A 19,968-nucleotide genomic window follows, 5' to 3' on the forward strand; every position below is an offset into this window, starting at 1 on the left:
AGACAAGCACGTCCCGCATTGTGGAGGAGCTATTTAAGGTTCCGCGCCTCACCCCGCATTGCAACTTACACCTCAACCGCATTTCCAAGTCCCAATTTCGACCTCTACCAGATACCGATAGACATGACGTCTTCACACTCGAGGATTAGGCAGGATATGCTTTCTGCAACCGACATCGCGAAGTTCCGGGTGTGCGACAACTGTAGGATGTGAGTTTGTCGAGATTTCCTTTTGTCGGACTCATGAGGTTAACATCGCGCGAAAAGCAAGAAGACAAGATGTAAGTATGGCTGGCGTTCATAAAGTTACTCACTCACACTTATTTAATCTGAAAGGCGACATGAAGCGTCCAAGCTGCGACAGCTGCCGTATGCGTGGCCTGGGCTGTACATATAGCCAACGGAGACGAAAGCCGGGTAGGGTCGATTCTACTCTGCCCAGACAATCATTAACATCGAATGCAAATAGGGCCTCCCAAAAGGCGTTCACCTCTGAGGCCTACTTTCGACCAAACCGAGGCACACTCTCCAGCTTGGGGACATGCCGACACGTCAGGCTTCCCCGCAGGTGCCCCACTTGACAGTCCGTGCGCGTCCGATTGTATGCCAGGGCTCAGCCAGGAGATTGAAGACTACTTGTACAGCAAACATGCAATCCCATCTGAAAGAAATACGCCTAAACATGCTGCAGACTGGACCTTTATTTCGATCACGTGCAACCGATCTACCCTCTGTTCCGCAAACCACGATGCGCCGCCTCTACCCTCCTGCCACGGCTTAAGATGGCCGTCTTCGCCGTTTCATCACGTTTCGCAGTCGTCCCGCCCCCCTTCACGCCCGCGGACTTTGCCCAGCGCGCCGAGACCTTTGGCAAAAGCACGAAGCTGAGTATCGATGAGATCAAGGCTTCTTTCTTACTGTGTGTGCACGCCATGTCCAACCCCCTTGACTGGAATGCCATTGCCGAGGTGGGCCGGGTCATGCGGATGGCGGACCTCTACGACACGCTGCGCCCTAGGGAATTCGAATTTGACGGCACCGGGGGAGATGGGCAGGATGGCGATGCGTCTGACTGCGATGCAGAGGAGTGGAAGAGCGTCTGGTGGTCGATTTACTCATTGGATACATGCTGCACTACTCTGGCGTACGTTTGGCTCCACCTCCCCAAAGAATTGCTTATGAAATGTTTTGTAGAGTCACTTCACCCGCAAGCGCAGCTCAGTCGCCACCAGGCAGAATCGAGCTGCCCTCCCTCTCCGTCTCCGACTTCACAGAATCGCTTCGAGCCAGCACCGAGGCCATTACGGGCGGGCTCCATCCCCTTCCCTCCACATCGTGCATCAAAAATTGGGAAATTATGAGTGACACCTTCACGCGGTACTCCTGCTGCAACCGAAACTTCTACTTTGGTGCATGCCACGTGATGCGAGCAGCTACCGAGTTGCGCTCGCGCATCCGGCTCGAACGCAATGAGCGTGTCCTGCAGAATCTGCTACAGGACTTCGAGAGCGAGTGTGCAGCTGCTGTGCTTGCGCTGCCATCGTGGGTGTCCAATCCTGTGCGCAACTTTGCTGCTGGCGAAGCGGAGAAGGAGCATCGAAGTCGGCTAGACACGCTGCTTTTGTTTCGTTGGTGAGCATGTCCACTATTTCCGCACCGGAAGTATGCTTACACATAACCGCAGCGCTTCCATGCTGGTGACTGTTGTTAATGCGCAGGTGAGCGTACGCGCCTCGTCACTGCCGGATAGCACCGGTGTGGCTCAAACGCATTGGCAGCGCGTCATGTCCAAGGCAGGCGAAGTGGTTCAGGTGGTGCAGAACTGGAGGCCGGAATACTTCGACTGCGTCGACCCCATGTGCTCGTATATCGTATACCTCACTGCCGGTACTCTCGTCATAGATTGTCGAATACAGCGCTCGGGCGGGGTGGAGTCCGTCCAGTCACACTCCTCGGGGCACTTGGATCTTTTGACATTGTTCCTGGATCGGGTTGGACGATACTGGGAGGTAGGACGCTTTCTCGGGGGTACGTTGCATTGTTAATAAGCCAGCCATCTCCTTTTCATTGTTTCTGACTTGAAGCAGATTCTCTCCGTGACCTAAAGAAGAGTAGCTTAATTCCGACGACGTATGAGGCAGCTATCGAGCTCATGTCACAATTTCTACACCCGATGGGTACTCAAGCTCTGAGCGGTAGTAGAAGGGCAGACCATAATACTCATCAGTCGTTCGTTGATAATATCACCCTAGATAATTTCGAACTCGAGGCACTGGTGGGGAATACGGAGCTTGACAGCGATTTCCTCGGAGCTCTGGCTCCCGATGGCGATTTTGTGTCCGAGTGGCGGGAAGATATCATGCTTTAAATGATGATATGGTTGCTACATTCCTGTAAGCTAAGAGATGTTACAATGCTGAGAAACCCCACAGAATCCGTCCATTGCGCCATCCATTATGCTCTTTTGACCAAGTCTCACTGCGCCGTCAAAAGCTCCCTCGACTTATTCAATTGCTCACGAAGTTGGTCCAACGATTGTGCCTCCGAGAATACAATCAAGTCCGAGCGTACCAATGCGTATTTTGTTTCATGCTGGAATCGCCGACGAAAAGAGGCCACGTCGTAACCTGGGAGGGAAGGAAGTCCAGCTTTCGCTACATCCTCAAGGGTAGCGGGCGCAAACCTTGCGGCTGATAGGGATGATGGAGCAGAAAAAAGCGCTATGTCGTCACAGAGCTCCACCGGTTCGCTAGCCAACAAGTACGAAGGTAGATTCACAGACATAAGAGTCTCGTTGATGACCACCGCTTCCTGCTTAGAGGGGCTGTAGAGAACCAATAAAGTAAGGACGGCTTGAGATCTCCAGAAGAGGTAGTCTGAAAGCTGTATCGCGCAGTCCGATGATTTGACATAGATCTGAGCAACCTTCAGACCGCCACAATAGTTAGGCATGAAGTAGCCATGATCGACATCCTTGATGCCAACTGCATCTGTCAAGATCCTTCGAAAGAAGGCATCTCGTAGGAAAGGCACGTATTCCAGGATTCCGCTGACCAGGTTCGCTACTGTGGCGACAAGGGGTGATTTATTCAGCAAAAAGCGCCCCATCCGCATGGTCTCCGTGATCGCTTGATCAACCCCTTCACGCCGTTCTCGTGACCAGGTGCTCAGTAAATCGTGGGCTTGTGGAGACAGTTCAGCGCGGACTGTGCGATTGCACAGTAGTGCAAGGCGCCAGGACAACGAGAAAGCGTCCCGGATACCGCTGGCCATTCCCTGGGCGCCAAAGGGAGGGAAGACGTGGGCTGCGTCGCCTATCAGGATGATGCGATTGTGAAACCACTGATTGACTACTTTGTGGACGAAGCTATCCCTGGTCAGCCCGAGCGTGTTTGGAGTTGGGCGCAGGATGAGAATACTTACTGCGCGGGAGCACACCGGATGACATTGACACAATCCCATGGAAACTTTACCGGACCGGGGGGAGTCTTGCCGTTTCGTCTTGGACGATCCTCAGAAAAATGAGTCCGGATGTGGCCTGGGGTACACTCACCTGAGGCGCTCCCTCTGAAGAGTCAAATGTGGACGCATCTGCTCTTCCAGATGCTGTTCGAAATCATCAGGTTTGAAACCTGCAGGTAGCTCATACTCGAATCTTAAGTCAATTATTAGCTACCATTCTTCCAATCACTTCCGGGAAATATCATTTACCTCCAGTACTTGTCATTGGCAGGGCCGAATCTGCCGGTCGCAACAGGCATTGTCGGGTGGTTGCAGAAACTGTTGGCCGATCAGCTGCAATTCGAGAACCAAAGAACAGCGAAGACTCGTCATGCGTACTGGAAACCTTCCGGCCAAAACAAGTCCCACAACTCTTCAGGCTTGTATCCAAGACTCCATAACGGGAAGTCCGGATGGGATGTCGGAGTCGGTAGCATAATGTGCAGGTTCGCCGCTATCCACTCCGCATCATAGTGCATCCTACCCTTTCGTGAGCCAGCCAAAACATAAATGCCAGATATAGGGTTTCGTACAATCCTGGTATCTGCTCTATACCCTTGGCCTCGAGGTATTCTTTACGCACAAAGCCACGCTTGCCATCAGCGCCCACCAAGTAAGCGCCTTTCAACTTGGCCTCGGTCCCATCGCCCCGAGTGTACGATACAACAACGCCATCCGCAACCTCAAGAATTGATGTCAATGTGCATTGAAGCCGCAACTCGGCGTACGCAGACGACAGGACCTGTTCACGTAATGCTTGCTCTGCAGACATTCAGCTTACAGACAGTTTCCAGATCTGGACTTGGAACTTACCCAGACCCGGCTGTAGGATAACACCTGCTGGCTGATGCACCTGCTCAAGCCAGTCGTGATGTTGATTCAAGGTGAAGAACGGTTTGGTCGTCCAAAGACCGGGGTGGTAATTCACCGAGAACAATCCTGGGCGCGGTTGTTAGTCGTCACTGTGATGAGGAGGAAAAAAGGAAAAACTTGCCCTGCGCAAATTCATGCAGCTTGCTGTGGTTGATTCCGAGAAATTCGAGCACTCGAGAGACGTCGCCGGCAAAAGCAATAGCGCGCGGGTCTTCGCATACCTCCAGGTTCTTCTCAAGGATTATCGACTGCGTTGTAGTAGATTTGTGCAGTTAGTTATAACAGCCGCCGCAAGAGGTTGGATTGTACTGACTTTGATCTTCCAATTCGAGAGCGCGGTGGCGAGAGCAAGACCAGCCGGGCCAGCTCCAACGATGACGACTGTAGTTTCCTCCATTGGTCGATTATCACAACAAGACAGGCATTTCGTTCCTCTTAGTGCTTCAAGCCTTAATTTTAATAGGTGCAGAGATTCGACTCCGCTCGGATCCGACTGCGTAGGAGAAACACTATGCTGGAACGGTGTTCTGAATTTGGCCGTGTCCTGTGTTGCTCCGACACAAGTGCGGGGGCCCGGAGGAACATCCATGCACACGATTTCCGAGCAACAAGGTCAACCAATTAACGTTCTTCGCAAATAATTGTTCTGCCTCTTCCGCCTGTTTCCGGCGCCGGCCGGTCCTGTCAAAGAAGAACGAAATCCAGTGCCTCGGCAGCAGTTCCTCCACGGATCCTCCGCGGATCCTCCGCGGATCGGAAGAGTCAGTCATGTTATTCCACCAGAGGATTACCTAGCAGCGGAGCGAATGCATATCGCCACTTTGAGCAAGTGCAGCATGGCTGAGAACGTGTGAACTTCAATAAATAGGTCCGAGTCCACCGGTGGGGTCATTTCAAATCCAGAAACATCACCATTCGAACTTTCTATTGTCCAGACCAACATCCTTACTATGGCGGCTACGCGTCTCCCTGAGATCCACAACGAACCCTCGAAGATCCAGCTCGAGCGTCCATCGCATGTCGACTTTGCTCATGCAGACCTGGCAAAATTCCAGACGTTTGCCAAACATTTCGGCCTGATCGAAGCCTGGCGCGGTGAGGACATAGTCGTGTACCGTGGCTATGGCAAAGACCCGTATTGCTACGTGGCTCGCCAGTCTACCACAGGTACCTCGACATTCGGCGGCGGTTCCTGGCTTGCTCAGACGCAGGCTGATTTCGACAAGGCCGCCGCCCTGGATGGAGCGGTAGTAACGGATCTATCCCCGTTCCCTGGTGGAGGGCGGAAAGTCACTTTGAAGACGCCGTCCGGCTTCCTGATGCATGTGGTGTACGGTCAGGAGGAGAGACCGGAGGCGGCTTCCGTGCCATCTGCGCAAGTCGATGAGTTTGGTCCGCTTAATGGAAGCTTCAACAAACAGAGACTGGGTGAGTTTGTGGGACCGCCGTGATTGGCAGGGAATGGCTTCTAATTAGATGCTCAGGCAAATTTCAGCGTTTCCATGAGGGACCCGCAATGGTCCACAAGCTCGGCCACTACGGATTCCACGTTTCGAAATGGGAAGCCGAGGTACGGTGGTACACGGACAATTTCAACTTCGTCCCTTCAAACGTGGAATACCACCCCGAGAATGAAGACCTTGATGTCATTACATTCATGCATCTTGACCTGGGGGAGCGCTTCTCGGACCATCACTCATTTTTCCTAGCTCGTGCTACGCCTGAAAAGGCGGATGCTCTGCACCACATATCTTTTGAGGTAGAGGACTTCGACACGCAGCTTCTTGGTCATTATTGGTTGGCAAATCATGGCTACCAATCTGTTTGGGGTGTTGGCAGACATATTCTCGGCTCGCAGATTTTTGACTATTGGCGGGACACGAGTGGATTCTTGGTCGAGCATTACGCTGATGGGGATCTGGTCAACGTGCATACGGGCACTAAAAGGTCTAAAGCAGGCCCGCTGGCCATTTGGGGCCCAGACATGCCGAAGGACTTGTAAGCATATGACAGGTAGCTCTCTAGGCATGCTTTGTTCATTGCTTGTTCAATTGCCTTCGTTTGATTTCTTTGTTTACCCCACGGCTTTATTTTCTATTAGCTCGGTTGGCAGTGGTGTATTACCACCGCTTGCCACATTAAATAATAGATATTCATTCGCATTATCAAAGCGCTTTCTCTAGGACTTCATAGAGTAAATCCTTTCTAACACGGCACAACCGCCTAATCCAACGGTAAAGATGGTAGTTAATATCAAAAATACATAGTTTGTTGGTCGACAAGCCTCATATAGTTCAAGATACTATTTGCGTCATTCTCTAGTAGTCAAAGCAATATGTAGCACGATTTCCACAGAGAATTAGGTAAATAGCCTCCCAGCTCTCTTTATAGTCGGCGGCCTCCGGCACATCCTCCTACGCCCTCTTTAGGCTTGGCTGTTGCGTTAAGTTGCAGAGTTAAGCTTTGCAGCCAATAGATAAGCTAGGATAAGAAGCTCAAGGTGCCGGCAGATTGCTCCGGCGAAAGAGAGCTAAAAGCACGGCCCTCGGAGGATCTTAGAAAGATGCTCCGCGGATCCGGAGCAACCCCCCATCTCCTCAGAAACGAGTCTTTCCCTCCGGCACCGGCCTCACTTTGCTAACCCGGAGCAAATATCACGCCGACTCGGACAGATTGATAACTACCGGACATTTGACGATACACATGGATCTCTGTTTCTGCTTCAAGTATATAGGTCTTGCGGACATATAGCCAATTTTGCCCATAGCACCTGAAAAACTATTTTTTGTTTAAAAAAAAAGAGCTACCGACATTCATCACAATGACTTCTTGGAAGCATCTGATACGCTTCGAGGCGACTAATGGGACGATTTATTTCGCTTCGATTGATGCGCCAAAAAAGACCTCCGAGTTAGTGGACCTTTCCATGACTGGGTTCTCCTCCCTCGACGATCTTCAAAATCAAACGAAGGGGCAACCAGTCACTGTAAAAGAGGTAAGCATTGACACGTCGCCTCGGGTTCCCATGTTGTCATATTGACCAAGTTCGTGTCGAATTATACAGGTGCTGGCGCCAGTGCCATACAATGACATGGAAATCATCTGCATCGGAGTGAATTACCGCGAACATGCAGAGGAGGCAAACGTAAGGTACCCCTTCAAATTCTCTGATGCTCCCACAGCGCCGTCCTTTGAAAGTCATTTTACTGATGCATTTCTACGTGCTCAAATTTACAGCTTACGGTCCCGCTTGATCCTGTGATGTGGTACAAGCCCAAGAGAGCGCTTGCCGGACCTGGGAGTATCCCTATCCCGAAGTGTGCTGCAGAGGGCTTCCTCGACTTTGAGGTATGGCTTCCTCTTCTCAATGTTGCCTGTGTTGAGCTTTTCAGGACACATTCTTCGGCCCGAAGCACACTCAGGCCTGACTAACGAACCTCGCAGGGAGAGCTGACAATCGTTACATCCAAAGATGCTCGCGACGTGAGCGTCGAGGATGCCCCAAACTACATTCTGGGGTATACGGTCGGCAACGACTTGACTGCGCGAATGTACCAGGACCCAAAGCGCGCGGGGGGACAGTTCACCCGGTGCAAGGCTTTCGACAGGTTTGCCCCAATCGGCCCAGTTCTCACCAGTCCAGCCGTCGTTGGCAGCGTAGATGAACAAAGAATTACGACCAAGGTCAACGGAAAGGTTTTCCAGAACAGCACATGCAATCTGATTCATGGACCGGCTGCCTTGATCAGCTTTCTCTCTCGCGGTAAGACTGTCCATGATAGATAAACTTAGCATCTTTGGTTCGTTCAACTAATACGTCGGGAACGGCAGGAACAACACTGCCGGCAGGATCTGTGATCTTAACTGGCTCTCCCCCTGGCATTGGGTACTTCCAGGACCCGAAGTACAGCCTCAAGAACGGAGATGTCGTGGAGATTGAAATATCCTCAATTGGTGCCCTGGAGAATACTGTAGCGTTCGAGTAGCCGTCTGTTGGCCACTAGGGATTTGGGATGAAAGGCACCAACTACAAGAAACATCGTTGGTATCATGGATTTATTAAATCCAGGTGAGATAAGACCGGGCCTCATCGGGCAGAGAGTTGGATAGAGGCGTAGGCAAACGTCCCTGGTGAACGAATCAAAATGCTCTCGCGCTTGTTAGCACTAGCAGCCTTCGTGGGTCAACGAAATAAATTTATCGATATTTATCTATGGTGTTCGGAAGCGAATCAACAGAAGAGACATTCTTTCCTTCATACTAGCAGTGAGGTCCTAGCGGTTCCAGGATGTGTGCATGTATGTTCATGCAGTCGTGGTCTTTCGGGTCGAGAAGAACATGCAAATGATCAACGAGAATCTTTACCTCCGGCCAGCTTAATTGAAGCCACATCCAAAGTCGAAGCTCGTCGATGGATTCTGAGCACGGCTGTTAATGTAGATCAAGGAAAGTGATGGCTTCGCGTACCTGTCAGTTTAGATGCTATTGGCCACCACGTGGAAAACCGGCAAAGAGACGTGTAGATGATGTCGACGGCAGTCTCCAACCGGCGTGTTATAGGCTCGGAAGTGGAGAGCTCCGAAGGGATCGACATAGCGTGAATCAATAGTACCGTGCCGGCATACCAGATTAAATAGCTGGTGATCGGATTGACAACTTCGTAGTACGACTCATCCCAGTGCTCGAAGATGGAACTGATATCCTCGGCATATCTCACACAGTTCTGCCATCTTTGAATGTTGAGCTCCTCGGGGTCGTCGTCATTGATTTGAAATATGGGGAGTTCGCTTTGAAGGCGAAGGCTGTCGCAAAATGATATTGTCAACCAAAGGTCATGAATCAAACCAGACGCAGGGCCTTACACGTTGAATTGTAATAGCATCTCCAGTCGCCTCCGGTGCTGGTGCGGTGCTTCCTGCTGCTCAACTCTGCGAGCCGGGCCGTGAAACCACCCCGGCAATGAGCTCTGTATTAAATGGCAGGCGGAGACAATATTACTGAGTTGGTCGCGATGATCAGCCCTGGAATTGAGCCCCAATAGGCAGCGGAGAACATGTGATTCTCGCAATAGAGCGGTGATGCGAATGTAAATCCTTTCGCAATCAACATTTTGATCCGGCCCGTCGCGCCTCAAGACCTGCTCGAACCCCCGAGGACCAGTCTGTAAACCCTCTTTGGACGAGGGGCGTAACAAGTCTGCAGTGAAATCCTCGATGGAGGTAGATGGGAGGAATGTGCAGATAAGGTTGTCGTTGATCCCCAGCTGAGTGAGCGCAATTCCGTTGAAGCAAGTGTCGAGTTTGTAGATTGTCCACCAAGCAAAGCGACACTCTTCCCGCTCTTCTTCTGTCATGTTACATTTCATCTTCGGGCTGTCTATCTGGTGTATTCCGCTGCCGATGGCCGTCCGAGTCATGCGTCCTGCCTGGGACCAAGCTTCGTCGCCCGGAAACTGTATGTATTCGTAGACGGCAAGAAGGCACTCCTTCTTTGCGGCATTCAGGTCAATCGTATTAGATTTTGTTGAAGCCTCTGTCTCACAGCGGGGGTCTGACTGGGACAAAATGGCTTGCCAATGGCGGTAGTCCCTGTGCTGAGCCAGCCTTGTGTTCGGAGAGAATCTGGCCGCGAGGGCTAGCATAATGGCTAGAAGCTCTCTTGGAATTCTACCGGAGATGATATCTTGATAGAACACCGGCTCGCGGAAAAGTGGAAACATTGGTTGGATATGGGAGAAGTACAAGGCAAAGCTTGAGAGGATTAGCAGTGCAGGAACCGAAGGGGGAGTACTTACAGTTGGTCCAAGTCTGCTTGGTCGATAGTGCTTTTTTCTGTTGGTATTGCCAAGTTGCAAGCACTGGAGTCCGGGAACAGCGGGCTTGTTCTGTTCATATACGGCATTTCTGGACTGGAAAAAAGGCCTGATGGTCCATGAGTGCCTTCCGTAGCACTTGAACTGTCCGAAGCAACCACATCTGATGTGATGGTCTCCGCACCAAATTTCCTTCCATTCGGACGGACTTGAGGTCGTGTGAGAAGAGCGTTATTCGAATAAATCATTGACTCCAAAGTGGCTGCGAAAGCATCAGCATACTCGCAACCAGCCCTGCCTTAGCTTCCCAGTCGAGAACCAGACATACCGATCCGGGAAAGCAGTGCACATCTCCGACGGCCTTTCGTTCCCTTCTGTGGGCCAGGCTTTCGACGCTTACCGCTATAAACGCATTCGAATTCGCGGTTGCGGCAGTGAGAGCATGAGGGTTTCTCCAAAGTACCTTTCGAATGGAATGAGCATGTAACGCTTGAGGAAATTCAGGGACGTACATTTTCTCTTCACCCTTTGGATAGAGAACATTGACGTATCAATAAATGACAGTCTACGAATGGGGCTTAGGGCAAAACGTACCTTCTGCAGTTCTCACAAGCCCGGTCCGGCTTGGCACTTCCGGTGGCTTCCGTCTGCATCGGCAGGGTCCTTCGAGTGGTGCAGATACTGGATACGTCTGATGGACTTTTGGCTGGGGTTGATGCCATTAATGCCTCCAAATGAGCGTCCGCGCCAGTTTTGAAAGTGTTGGTGCTGTGTCCGTTGCCTACGATGATTGTGTCAAGAGAGTGGTAGTCGCTGCAGGACACCTTAAATATGAAATGAAGAAGAGTTTATCGGGCCGGGCACCGTTGCTCCGTGCTCTCTAGCCCCGCGCGCCTTTCCCGCGTAACGACAGGGATTTCCCAGTCAACAGCACTTAGCCACACCGGTCGTACAACATGAAGCAGACAGCGCTGTAATTCACGTCGCTGTAGTCCTCCGATAAGGGCTCTTCCTAGCCAAAGAGTGATGCGAGACAATTAAGGGGGCGCACGAAAGCTACCTTACATCGTTTAGACGCCAGATGTTAACGCCAACCCGCTAATTAGAGCCTGTGGCGAACCCACAAAGACAGAGAGAACAGCATCCTATTGGAGGACTACAAACTTCTGAATGACGTGGAATAGCTCAAAGTCCCTTGGCCATGCCCCTGGTTTCCATTACGAGTAGCGCATGATCTGCATTTGACTGGAATACGTGTACTTTTCAGCCTCCAATAGGATATTTTGCTTACGAGCCGCGAAAAACCGGTGGTATCCGGATCCGCCTCACTTTTTTCATCTGTGCGGAGTATTCAGTTCTGCAAGTCATGTTGAAATATAGAAGGTGCACAGCGGTCTGAAAAGAGACGTCTAGTTCCTTCTCCCTATAGCCATACGCACAAATGATATAGGTGCGTGTGTATATCACGTGCCAACTAAGCTGAGTGGTCAACCTGTGAACCCGATCCTAACGGTACCTGGAAACATCTTGTGTCCAGATCCGCTTTTAGACCTTCCTCTCCGTAACTCTGACCATGAAGTTCTTTTGCTTTACAAACCAAGCGTTGTGCAATTGCAGCTCCGCATAGGGATCATCAAGGTGAAAATCGAATTTTCGAACCAGCTGTGGAATCAACTTTGACATCTCCATCAAGCTAATGTTTTTGCCTATGCATGTCCTGGACCCGTGGCCGAACTGGATTTTCTTTTGCATTAACATGATAACCCACCGCAAGATGAGTAGAAGAGGGGTTTTCTTTCTTTTCGGGTTACTCACGGGAAGAAAGTATGTCCCCATCTTGTGTACTGTCTCCTTATCAGCGAGCCAGCGTTCCGGCCTGAACAGATCGGCATCGTCTCCAAAGACGTCTTTGTTGTAATGAGCCACCCAAGAATTAATTCCCAAAACAGTCTATTTCGTTGCGTGATTAGCTTCCCCGATGCCATAGAATCGAAGGTTACCCAGACAATGACACTCACCCCTCCAGGGAAGAATCGTTCAGCTATCCTGACGCCTCCTTCTGGCACGACTCTTCCCAAAGGAAGGCCGGTTGCAGGATGAGTTCTGAGGCCTTCCTGAATTACTGCTTGAAGGTAAGGCAACTTCTGGGCTTCGGCAAACGTGACGGGCTCTGAAATCTCGCCCTTTGCAAGTTTCTCATCGACCTCAGAGCGTAGCTTTGGGAAGAGAAATATCAGCCATCGTTGACTTTGCTTAAGCTGGATACGCCGTACCTTTGTCATGGCCTCAGGGTTCTTAATCAAGCCCCACATAATCGCACTAAGGCTGATGCTTGTCGTATCACTGCCCGCTACGACGTTGGCACTACATGTTATTAGAACATCTTCCATTCCGAAGCTGTGCGGCTGCTCCTCGTGCAGGCGCAGAACCTTCGTTAGGAAGTCGTCACTTTCTGGCCTCTTCCCTTTTTTATTGCTTTCCACCCGCTCTTGAATATTTTTGCTGGCAAAGGCAAAGGCATGCGCAAGTCCACCATTTGCGGATGAGCGAGTTAGTTTGCAAAGGATGGGGTGGATCTCCGAATAGATTCCAACATTAGCCATGTATTTCAAGAAGCCGTCCAGACCGCGAATAAGGCCAAAGGGGTCTTCTCCCTTGTCAAGGAAACCAAATCGTTTTGCGACCTGCACAGTGACATGTTCAGACCAAAATCAAGTAATCAACCCTTTCAGTTAAGAGACGTACCGTAATTGCGCCAATCACATCAAAGGCGTAGCACTGCAGCCACCACTGCAGGTCGATTGCTCTTCCGGATCTGAAACAAAGTCAGCGAAGCAAATGGTGAAAGATGTTCAGCTTACCGCGCAATCTCGCGGAATTTCTCTTCCACCAATCCAACACAGTCGTTCACTGCCTCTTCCATCCTCAGCAACGACGACATCGAATACAAGGACGCTACTTTGCGTCTATTCGCAGCGTGTCTCTTTGGGTCTCTATCCGTAAACAAGTCCCTCGCAACGGCATCGAGATTTCGACTGGCATCGTACCACGGGCCCTTCGTGAAGGCGGTGCCGTGGCCGTAGATAGGCTTGACAGCGGACGGATCGTCGATGGAGTAGTCGTAAGGAGTGATGCGGACAACAGGCCCTGTGACGTGTGAGTACAGCCAGACGGAAATTTTCAAAGTTACTCTTCAGCTTTATTTCTTACCGTACTTGCGATGCAATTCGATGTTTGTTTTCTGGAAGTCCCCACGCCAAACTTTCCAGAGGTACCAGAGCCTAGTGAAGCGAGCAAGGAAAGGACCGGGCACAGAGCGGAGAGGAGAGAATAGTGCGCGGATGAATGAGCGAACACAAAGAACCACTGCAACGCAAGCAATTACAACAAGTGCAAGGTGGTGGGTGGTGATGTCCGATAGCTCATTGATGGATATCATGATGAAGATTCAATAGTGCTGAGACCAATGGTGTTTGAAGCTCGGGCAGGGAATTCAGATGTATGTACGTGTCTTGAAGCAAACCTTAGCAAATTTCTTGCGGTAGCACTGCAGACCTTTAGTTCGGCAGTTTTCAGTGCAAGAAGCCAATATCTGGCCCTGAATTTATAATGTGAAACATTAATGCCTGGTGAGGCTATGCGTCGGGTGCGGCGAATCTTGAGGACGCAGCGCGGCGGGGTTAAGTGGGTCTAGCTTAACAATTCTAAGACTGCGGAACAACTAAGATATCCCGCCACCGAGAAAAGGGGCCCAAGCTGGAGCACTTTCCTCAGCGTGGTCGGAGATGCAACGCTCAACTGGGTCGAAATATAAATGTGTATACTTTCCTTGACGCAGCTGCTTATCTTCAGTTCTCAAACACAATCACACAGCACCATCAAAGCACTACTCTCATCGCCATGGAAACATCTCCGTCCTCGGGTATCTCTATCCTCATCTCTGGAGGCGGACTTGCCGGACTTGCTTGCGCAATTGAAAGCCACCGCAAGGGACACAAGGTGCGCGTTCTTGAGAGGCGACCCGACTTCAATGAACATGGTATGTGGAGCTTTTAAAGGTTGAAAAGTCATTGATTGCTAATATGCGTTAGGAGGGATGATCAACATGGGATCGAGCGCGTTGCACACGCCTGAAAAATGGCCTGGCTTCATTGAACAAGTAAGAAAGCATTGCTATAAACCCACGTGCCAGTTCTACAGGTACAATGGTGACTTTATGGGCGAATTCACTACTGGTGAGCCCGGATATCCATCTCTACCAACTACTCGTGGGGTGCTCCAACGTGACCTCTACGCGTATGCAATGGAATTAGGTATTCCAGTCGAATTTGGCGTCCGCGTGGTGCAGTACCGCGAGACGCACGACAAAGGGAGTGTGGTCACTTCTGGTGGGCGCGAGATTGAGGCCGATCTTGTCATCGCTGCAGACGGCGTAGGATCGAAATCCTGGAGTCTTGTGACCGGCCGGAATGATCCTCCAGCTAGCAGTGGCTACGCCATCTATCGAGCCACCATACCCCTTGCGGCTGCTCTAGAGAATCCGATTATCGCGAAGGAATTGGAGGGATCCAAGACCAGAATCTCCCTTCACTTGGGCCCTGATGTTCACGTCGTGATCGGGAAGACCGAGACTGACGTCAGTTGGTACATAACCTTCAAGGTATCTTCAAGAGATTTCTCATCATTGGAAAGCACACCACTAACCTAGGCTAGACTGATCCGTCGAAAGACCAGGGTGCCACTGTACCGGTGGACGAGGCTGTAAAGCACATACAGGGCTGGGCACCCTTCCTTACCGAGCTTGTCAACTTCACTCCGGACAAGGTTGCTCTTATTTGGAGGATTCTGTGGCGCAACCCGCAATCCCAGTGGTACTCCCCTAACTGCCGGGTTCTCCAAATCGGAGATGCGGCTCACGCATTCCTCCCAACGTCCAATAGCGGCGCAACCATGGCCTGGGAAGATGCCTTTTCCATCGCCGCGTGCCTTGATATCAGCGGGAAGAGCAACATTCCACAGGCTGTCAAAGTGCACACTCTTCTCAGGTTTGTTTATCCCTTATTTCACTGCGATGAGCAGCAGCGTTGGCTAATAAAGAGACTACCCAGATTCGAGCGCACAGCTTGTGCCCAAAAGACGGGTTTCAAAAACCGGGAGCGCTGGCATAAAAAGGAATGGGACATGGCTGAAGACCAGTCAGACATTGACCGGATCGTAGGAAAGTGGATTTTCAAACACGATGCGGAGCAGTATGTTTACGAGAACTACGAAAAGGCGGTAGAGAGCCTGGCGAACGGAACGCCGTTCAAGAACACAAACTCGGTTCCCGGTTACACCTATGAGCCTTGGGACATCATCCAGCTCACTGAAGCCTCTCAGCGAGGTGAGACTATCCAAGATGAGGGTGACTGGTCCTAGGTAACGGATAGAGATTCTCGAATAGAGGTTGATTTTCCTTACTGTACATGCCTTTCCTTTTTATCTACTCTTCGATGTCGATAGAGAGACCTGAATAGAAAACCGTTGAATGGTGCGAGAAACGAGGACGATCGCTGTGCAGTATCTGCAACCCAGAAAAGACCGCTACTGAAGGTCACCATCTCGTTAGGCGCTACCTGGCTTGATAGTTGTTGTCTACAATGATCTCAGCTGCATTGGGGCCGACTATAGGCCGACAGTATCCGCAATGTTCGAGCGAGTTGGGCCAGCTGTCGAGAACCACGACTGGGAGATGGATGGAGAACTTTTCTGTGTGGGGGCTGCATCGAGTGTTCAGGTACACCACCAAAGGCCGCGAAGTTCATCTTTTTCTATCTTGGAGGGTGACCTCCTGGGTCGATAAATGAGCACTGCTTGTCTTCCATGCCATGGGTTTAGCGTAATTACGAGACCGGATCCAGCATGCCGCGCTACCGGAGTTTGAGGTTCTGAGGCAAGTTGCGAGAGCAGCTAGCTTTGGCGCGGGACCGGGAGGGCCGGCCGGAGCGGAGGAACTGATCTGGAGGATCTTCGCGGAGGATCCTCGTCAGACGTCATACCCGAACCCGGTTATCGACGGAAAGGCAACCCCTCGTCTCGTTGAGAGTACCCGTAAATACATATATGCCGAGTGCTGTAAAGCATACTTGGCCAAGCGTTAACTTTTTCCCATCCGACAACAGCCATGTCTCCTTCTTCTGTCTTGGGCGATCCATCATCCTTTGTGTTGTGTCTAGTTGTAGGCCTATTGTTCTCCTTCTTCCATGCCGCCTTCTATTCCAGACTGCGCAAAATCAAGGGTCCACGCCTAGCAGCCGTCACAAATTTGTGGAGGCTAGCCAAACTTTCCCAGGGCGATGCGCCGACACTTTTCCGGCAACTCCACAATAAATACGGCAAAATCGTTCGGATAGGGCCAAACCACGTCTCCATCGCAGACCCTGAGGCAATCAAAAAAGTTTACGGCATCGGAAGTAGCTACCTCAAGGTAGGCAACCGTACTACGCTAATGATTATGAGCTAATGGCCCATCTCAGTCGGACTTCTATGACTCCTTCGACACTCCATACGACGGGAAAGCTATGGCCAGCATGTTCTCAACACGGTCGCCAGCGGAACACAAGCACCTAAAGACGGCTGTCGCCTCCAAGTTCTCTTTGACGTCACTGCGGGATATGGAACCTTTCGTTGACGAGTGCTCGGACATCTTCCTGGACGCCATGCGAGACCTGGCCGGCACACCCGTCGACCTCGGAGAGTGGCTGCAATGGTATGCATTCGACGTCATCGGGGCCATCACATTCCGACAGCGCTTCGGTTTCATGGAGAAGCGCCAGGACGTGGAGAACATGATCTCCGGTATAGAGACGGGCCTGTGGTACGGAGCCCTCGTTGGCCAGGTCCCGGGACTTCATGCGTTGCTGCTTGGCCAGCAGTGGGTGATGAACTTGCTGGACCGAGTCCCTGCTCTTCAAGCAGTTCATCCTATTCCAAAGATAACCAGAGTAAGTGAATCTGACTTCAGTGTCTCGTACTATCGTTGATACCCTGCCTCAGGTTCTTAAGGACGCCATCGAGAAATATGATGGAACCCGCGATGAAGGCGGCGCACAAGATTTTCTAGCCCAGTTTCGAAGCGAGCAGGTCAAGAACGAATCCCGAATGAGTCAAAGAGACCTAATTAACCACCTGATGAACAATTTGCAAGTTCCCTTGCTTGGCGAATTCTTGCATTTGATCTCTGACTGGCATACAGGCTCGCCGGAAGCGATACCACGGCTATCTCTTTAAGAGCTATATTATACTACATCATCAAGACACCAAAGACTCATCAGAAGCTACTCGCAGAACTTGCAGAAGCTGAACAAGAGGGGAGACTTTCGGAGAATGTTACTCTGGAGGAGAGCCTGAAGCTTCCCTATTTGTGGGTCCTACGTCTACGCGTATTCTTGAGCGTCTACTTACTCTCTCAACTAGGCAAGCTGTGATGAAAGAGGCCATGCGAATGCACCCTGGCGTTGGGTTTCCCTTAGAGCGAGTCGTACCGGCGCAGGGCGACACGCTCTGCGGCATTGACATTCCAGGAGGTACGGTTGTCGGAATCAACGCATGGGTTATCCACCACGACCGTACCGTCTTCGGGGACGATGCCGACGTCTTCCGCCCTGAACGGTGGCTTGAGGCACCGCCTGAGCAGTTGAGATTCATGGAGCGTTGTTTCCTTTCCGTGAGTAGGAACATTACCAACTCATCTACGAGCAAGTGAGCTAATCACGCTGTATCGCAAGTTTGGTGCCGGATCACGGACTTGCATAGGCAAGAATATCTCCATTATGGAAATGGGAAAACTCGTCCCGCGGATCTTACGGGCCTTTGATATTGAATGGGCTTCCACGGCGGACGACTGGACCGTCAAAACGTTCTGGTTTAGCAAGCAAACGAATTTCATTGCGTGCTTTAAGTATCGATGAATTTGGTGAGTGGAGCGACAGTTGAGGTGACTGGGACCTGGAGAATACGACTGGGAATTCGGTGCTGAGGAACCCAGCTGAGAGCTGTTCGCAGTCCGTCTTCTTTCACTGCTCGTATGTTATAAGCACCAACCAAAATATTTGAAAGTGTACATTACTTCTAGAATAGTTTTATTCTATGCACTACATTTGCTTTCTTTCCTTCTCGTTTATGTACTGCTGAATCGTTCTTCGAATACCCTCGTGAAGCCCCAGAAGGGCAGGCGCTCGATATTCGTGGTTTTGATAGCCTCGCCCTCGACACGGCGGTCGGACGGGAAGTTAGGCGCGTCGGCGGCCCGCAGCAGGGCTGAGGCAGCCGGGAAGAAACCGTGCACGAAGTTGTCGATGTAGCAGAAGTCCCACAGGTTGGTGCCCTGGCCCAGCTGGAAGCGGAAGGAAATGGGAAAGAAGCTGTCCCCTCGGTCTCGCATCGGTCTGCTGTGATCGCGCTTCTATTTTAACGTCCTTCGTGTATCTATCTCTTCGTATGCTGGCTGCGCTGAAATGATGGAGCATGTATTATTAGGTTAGGCAGCCAAACGGTTCGCGCAGATGGCATGACTCTGACTAATCTCACTCAGCCCTGTGCGTCATCCGTAGTACGACTAGGCAGCTACCCCGCTCCTTTCGCGTATATATCGAGGGGACCGCTTTCACCTAGCGTATGTTGACAACTTTATGCACATGAAATAATGTCCCTATTTTCGGACTTCAAAACATATCTTATTCAAACATTTGCTAGTTCCGAAGTCACCGATCCCCCTGTTAACACTTCAGCTGCTCATACAGCTGAGCCAACCAAGCCCCGTTTCCGCACAGACAACGACAGTTCGGCCAAGCTTACCCTCCCAGATGGACGAAAGCTCGGTTATGCACAGTACGGATTACTGACGGGAAAACCCGTCTTTTACCTTCATGGCTTTCCGGGCTCTCGCCTAGAGGCTGCCGGCTTTGACGATCTGTGCCTGGAAGTCGGCATCCGACTCATCGCTGTCGACAGACCTGGAATGGGCTGGAGCTCACCGCATCCCGGACGAACACTCCTGGATCACCCAAAGGACATCGAAGACCTCGCAAGGCACCTTGAACTGGATCATTATAGTGTTCTGGTACAGGAAACTCGTTGGCCCATTGATCTTGAGGGATTTTTGTTAACAATGCCACTGTGCAAAGGGAATATCAGGAGGCGGACCATATGCACTTGCCTGTGCAGCGGCGTTGCCTCGCGAAAAGCTCAAATGCGTTTCAATCATCTGCGGCCTGGGGCCGCCTGACATCGGCATGAGCGGGGCCGGGTGGGTGCACAGGCTCGGGTTCCCCATGGGACTTCGCTATGCGCCCTTCAGCTTGGTCCGGTGGTTCTGGCAACAAGACCCGTCAGCACGCTTGGACCTGACCGACGAGCAGCGGCTGGAGCTTCTGCTTCAAAGGCCGGTCGCGCACGAGAAGGATTTGGTGTTCGTAAAGTCTGACTGGCCTCGACTTTCTCTGCGATCTGGGCGGGAATGTTTTGGGCAGGGGTTTGAGGGGGTGTGGCAGGATGGAAAAGTGATATGCACCGACTTTGGGTTTCGAATCGAGGAAATCCGGCCCGATCTACCGGTGCAGCTGTGGTATGGGAAGCTCGATACTTTCGTTCCACCCAATCATGGTGTACAGATAGCGGCACGGCTGGGTACGCGAGCATGTCTCAGGATGGAGGATGAAACACACGCAAGCATTGTGGTGAACTGCGCAAAGGAAGCACTGGACACTTTGTCAAGGAGTACATAAGATATGCGTTGATTCTCCT

General features: G+C 51.3%; 7 protein-coding genes across 7 annotated transcripts; 4 read left to right on the forward strand and 3 right to left on the reverse strand.

The window, feature by feature from the left end:
• Positions 1 to 781: 781 nt before the first annotated feature.
• Positions 782 to 2,367, forward strand: LTHEOB_12460 (uncharacterized protein; the record flags this gene model as incomplete). Its single annotated transcript, XM_035509330.1, has 4 exons — positions 782 to 1,143; positions 1,194 to 1,631; positions 1,684 to 2,027; positions 2,087 to 2,367. The coding sequence occupies 4 exons, from the start codon at positions 782 to 784 to the stop codon at positions 2,365 to 2,367; spliced, it is 1,425 nt and encodes a 474-aa protein (XP_035364558.1).
• A 1,181-nt stretch (positions 2,368 to 3,548) lies between these two features.
• Positions 3,549 to 4,509, reverse strand: LTHEOB_12461 (3-(3-hydroxy-phenyl)propionate/3-hydroxycinnamic acid hydroxylase; the record flags this gene model as incomplete). The annotated part of the gene is made up of 6 exons (XM_035509331.1): positions 3,549 to 3,654; positions 3,711 to 3,779; positions 3,840 to 3,980; positions 4,034 to 4,262; positions 4,314 to 4,439; positions 4,491 to 4,509. 6 exons carry the CDS (start codon positions 4,507 to 4,509, stop codon positions 3,549 to 3,551), a joined length of 690 nt encoding a protein of 229 aa, XP_035364559.1.
• An 814-nt stretch (positions 4,510 to 5,323) lies between these two features.
• On the forward strand, positions 5,324 to 6,375 carry LTHEOB_12462 (uncharacterized protein; the record flags this gene model as incomplete). The annotated part of the gene is made up of 2 exons (XM_035509332.1): positions 5,324 to 5,801; positions 5,858 to 6,375. 2 exons carry the CDS (start codon positions 5,324 to 5,326, stop codon positions 6,373 to 6,375), a joined length of 996 nt encoding a protein of 331 aa, XP_035364560.1.
• An 819-nt stretch (positions 6,376 to 7,194) lies between these two features.
• LTHEOB_12463 (Fumarylacetoacetate hydrolase family protein) lies at positions 7,195 to 8,359 on the forward strand (the record flags this gene model as incomplete). Its single annotated transcript, XM_035509333.1, has 5 exons — positions 7,195 to 7,368; positions 7,438 to 7,518; positions 7,611 to 7,721; positions 7,818 to 8,136; positions 8,205 to 8,359. 5 exons carry the CDS (start codon positions 7,195 to 7,197, stop codon positions 8,357 to 8,359), a joined length of 840 nt encoding a protein of 279 aa, XP_035364561.1.
• A 3,371-nt stretch (positions 8,360 to 11,730) lies between these two features.
• LTHEOB_12464 (Cytochrome P450) lies at positions 11,731 to 13,624 on the reverse strand (the record flags this gene model as incomplete). Its single annotated transcript, XM_035509334.1, has 7 exons — positions 11,731 to 11,847; positions 12,001 to 12,135; positions 12,204 to 12,401; positions 12,459 to 12,869; positions 12,931 to 13,000; positions 13,047 to 13,332; positions 13,396 to 13,624. 7 exons carry the CDS (start codon positions 13,622 to 13,624, stop codon positions 11,731 to 11,733), a joined length of 1,446 nt encoding a protein of 481 aa, XP_035364562.1.
• A 461-nt stretch (positions 13,625 to 14,085) lies between these two features.
• Positions 14,086 to 17,929, forward strand: LTHEOB_12465 (FAD binding domain protein; the record flags this gene model as incomplete). The annotated part of the gene is made up of 9 exons (XM_035509335.1): positions 14,086 to 14,224; positions 14,277 to 14,845; positions 14,899 to 15,230; positions 15,294 to 15,568; positions 16,602 to 16,651; positions 16,701 to 17,168; positions 17,221 to 17,370; positions 17,499 to 17,587; positions 17,641 to 17,929. The coding sequence occupies 9 exons, from the start codon at positions 14,086 to 14,088 to the stop codon at positions 17,927 to 17,929; spliced, it is 2,361 nt and encodes a 786-aa protein (XP_035364563.1).
• Positions 17,930 to 18,343: 414 nt separating this feature from the next.
• Positions 18,344 to 18,607, reverse strand: LTHEOB_12466 (Hydroxysteroid dehydrogenase; the record flags this gene model as incomplete). Its single annotated transcript, XM_035509336.1, has 1 exon — positions 18,344 to 18,607. One exon carries the CDS (start codon positions 18,605 to 18,607, stop codon positions 18,344 to 18,346), a length of 264 nt encoding a protein of 87 aa, XP_035364564.1.
• Between the last annotated feature and the right edge of the window lie 1,361 nt (positions 18,608 to 19,968).

The sequence above is a fragment of the Lasiodiplodia theobromae genome, assembly GCF_012971845.1.
Source record: "Lasiodiplodia theobromae strain AM2As chromosome Unknown scaffold_64, whole genome shotgun sequence".
NCBI lineage: Eukaryota > Fungi > Ascomycota > Dothideomycetes > Botryosphaeriales > Botryosphaeriaceae > Lasiodiplodia > Lasiodiplodia theobromae.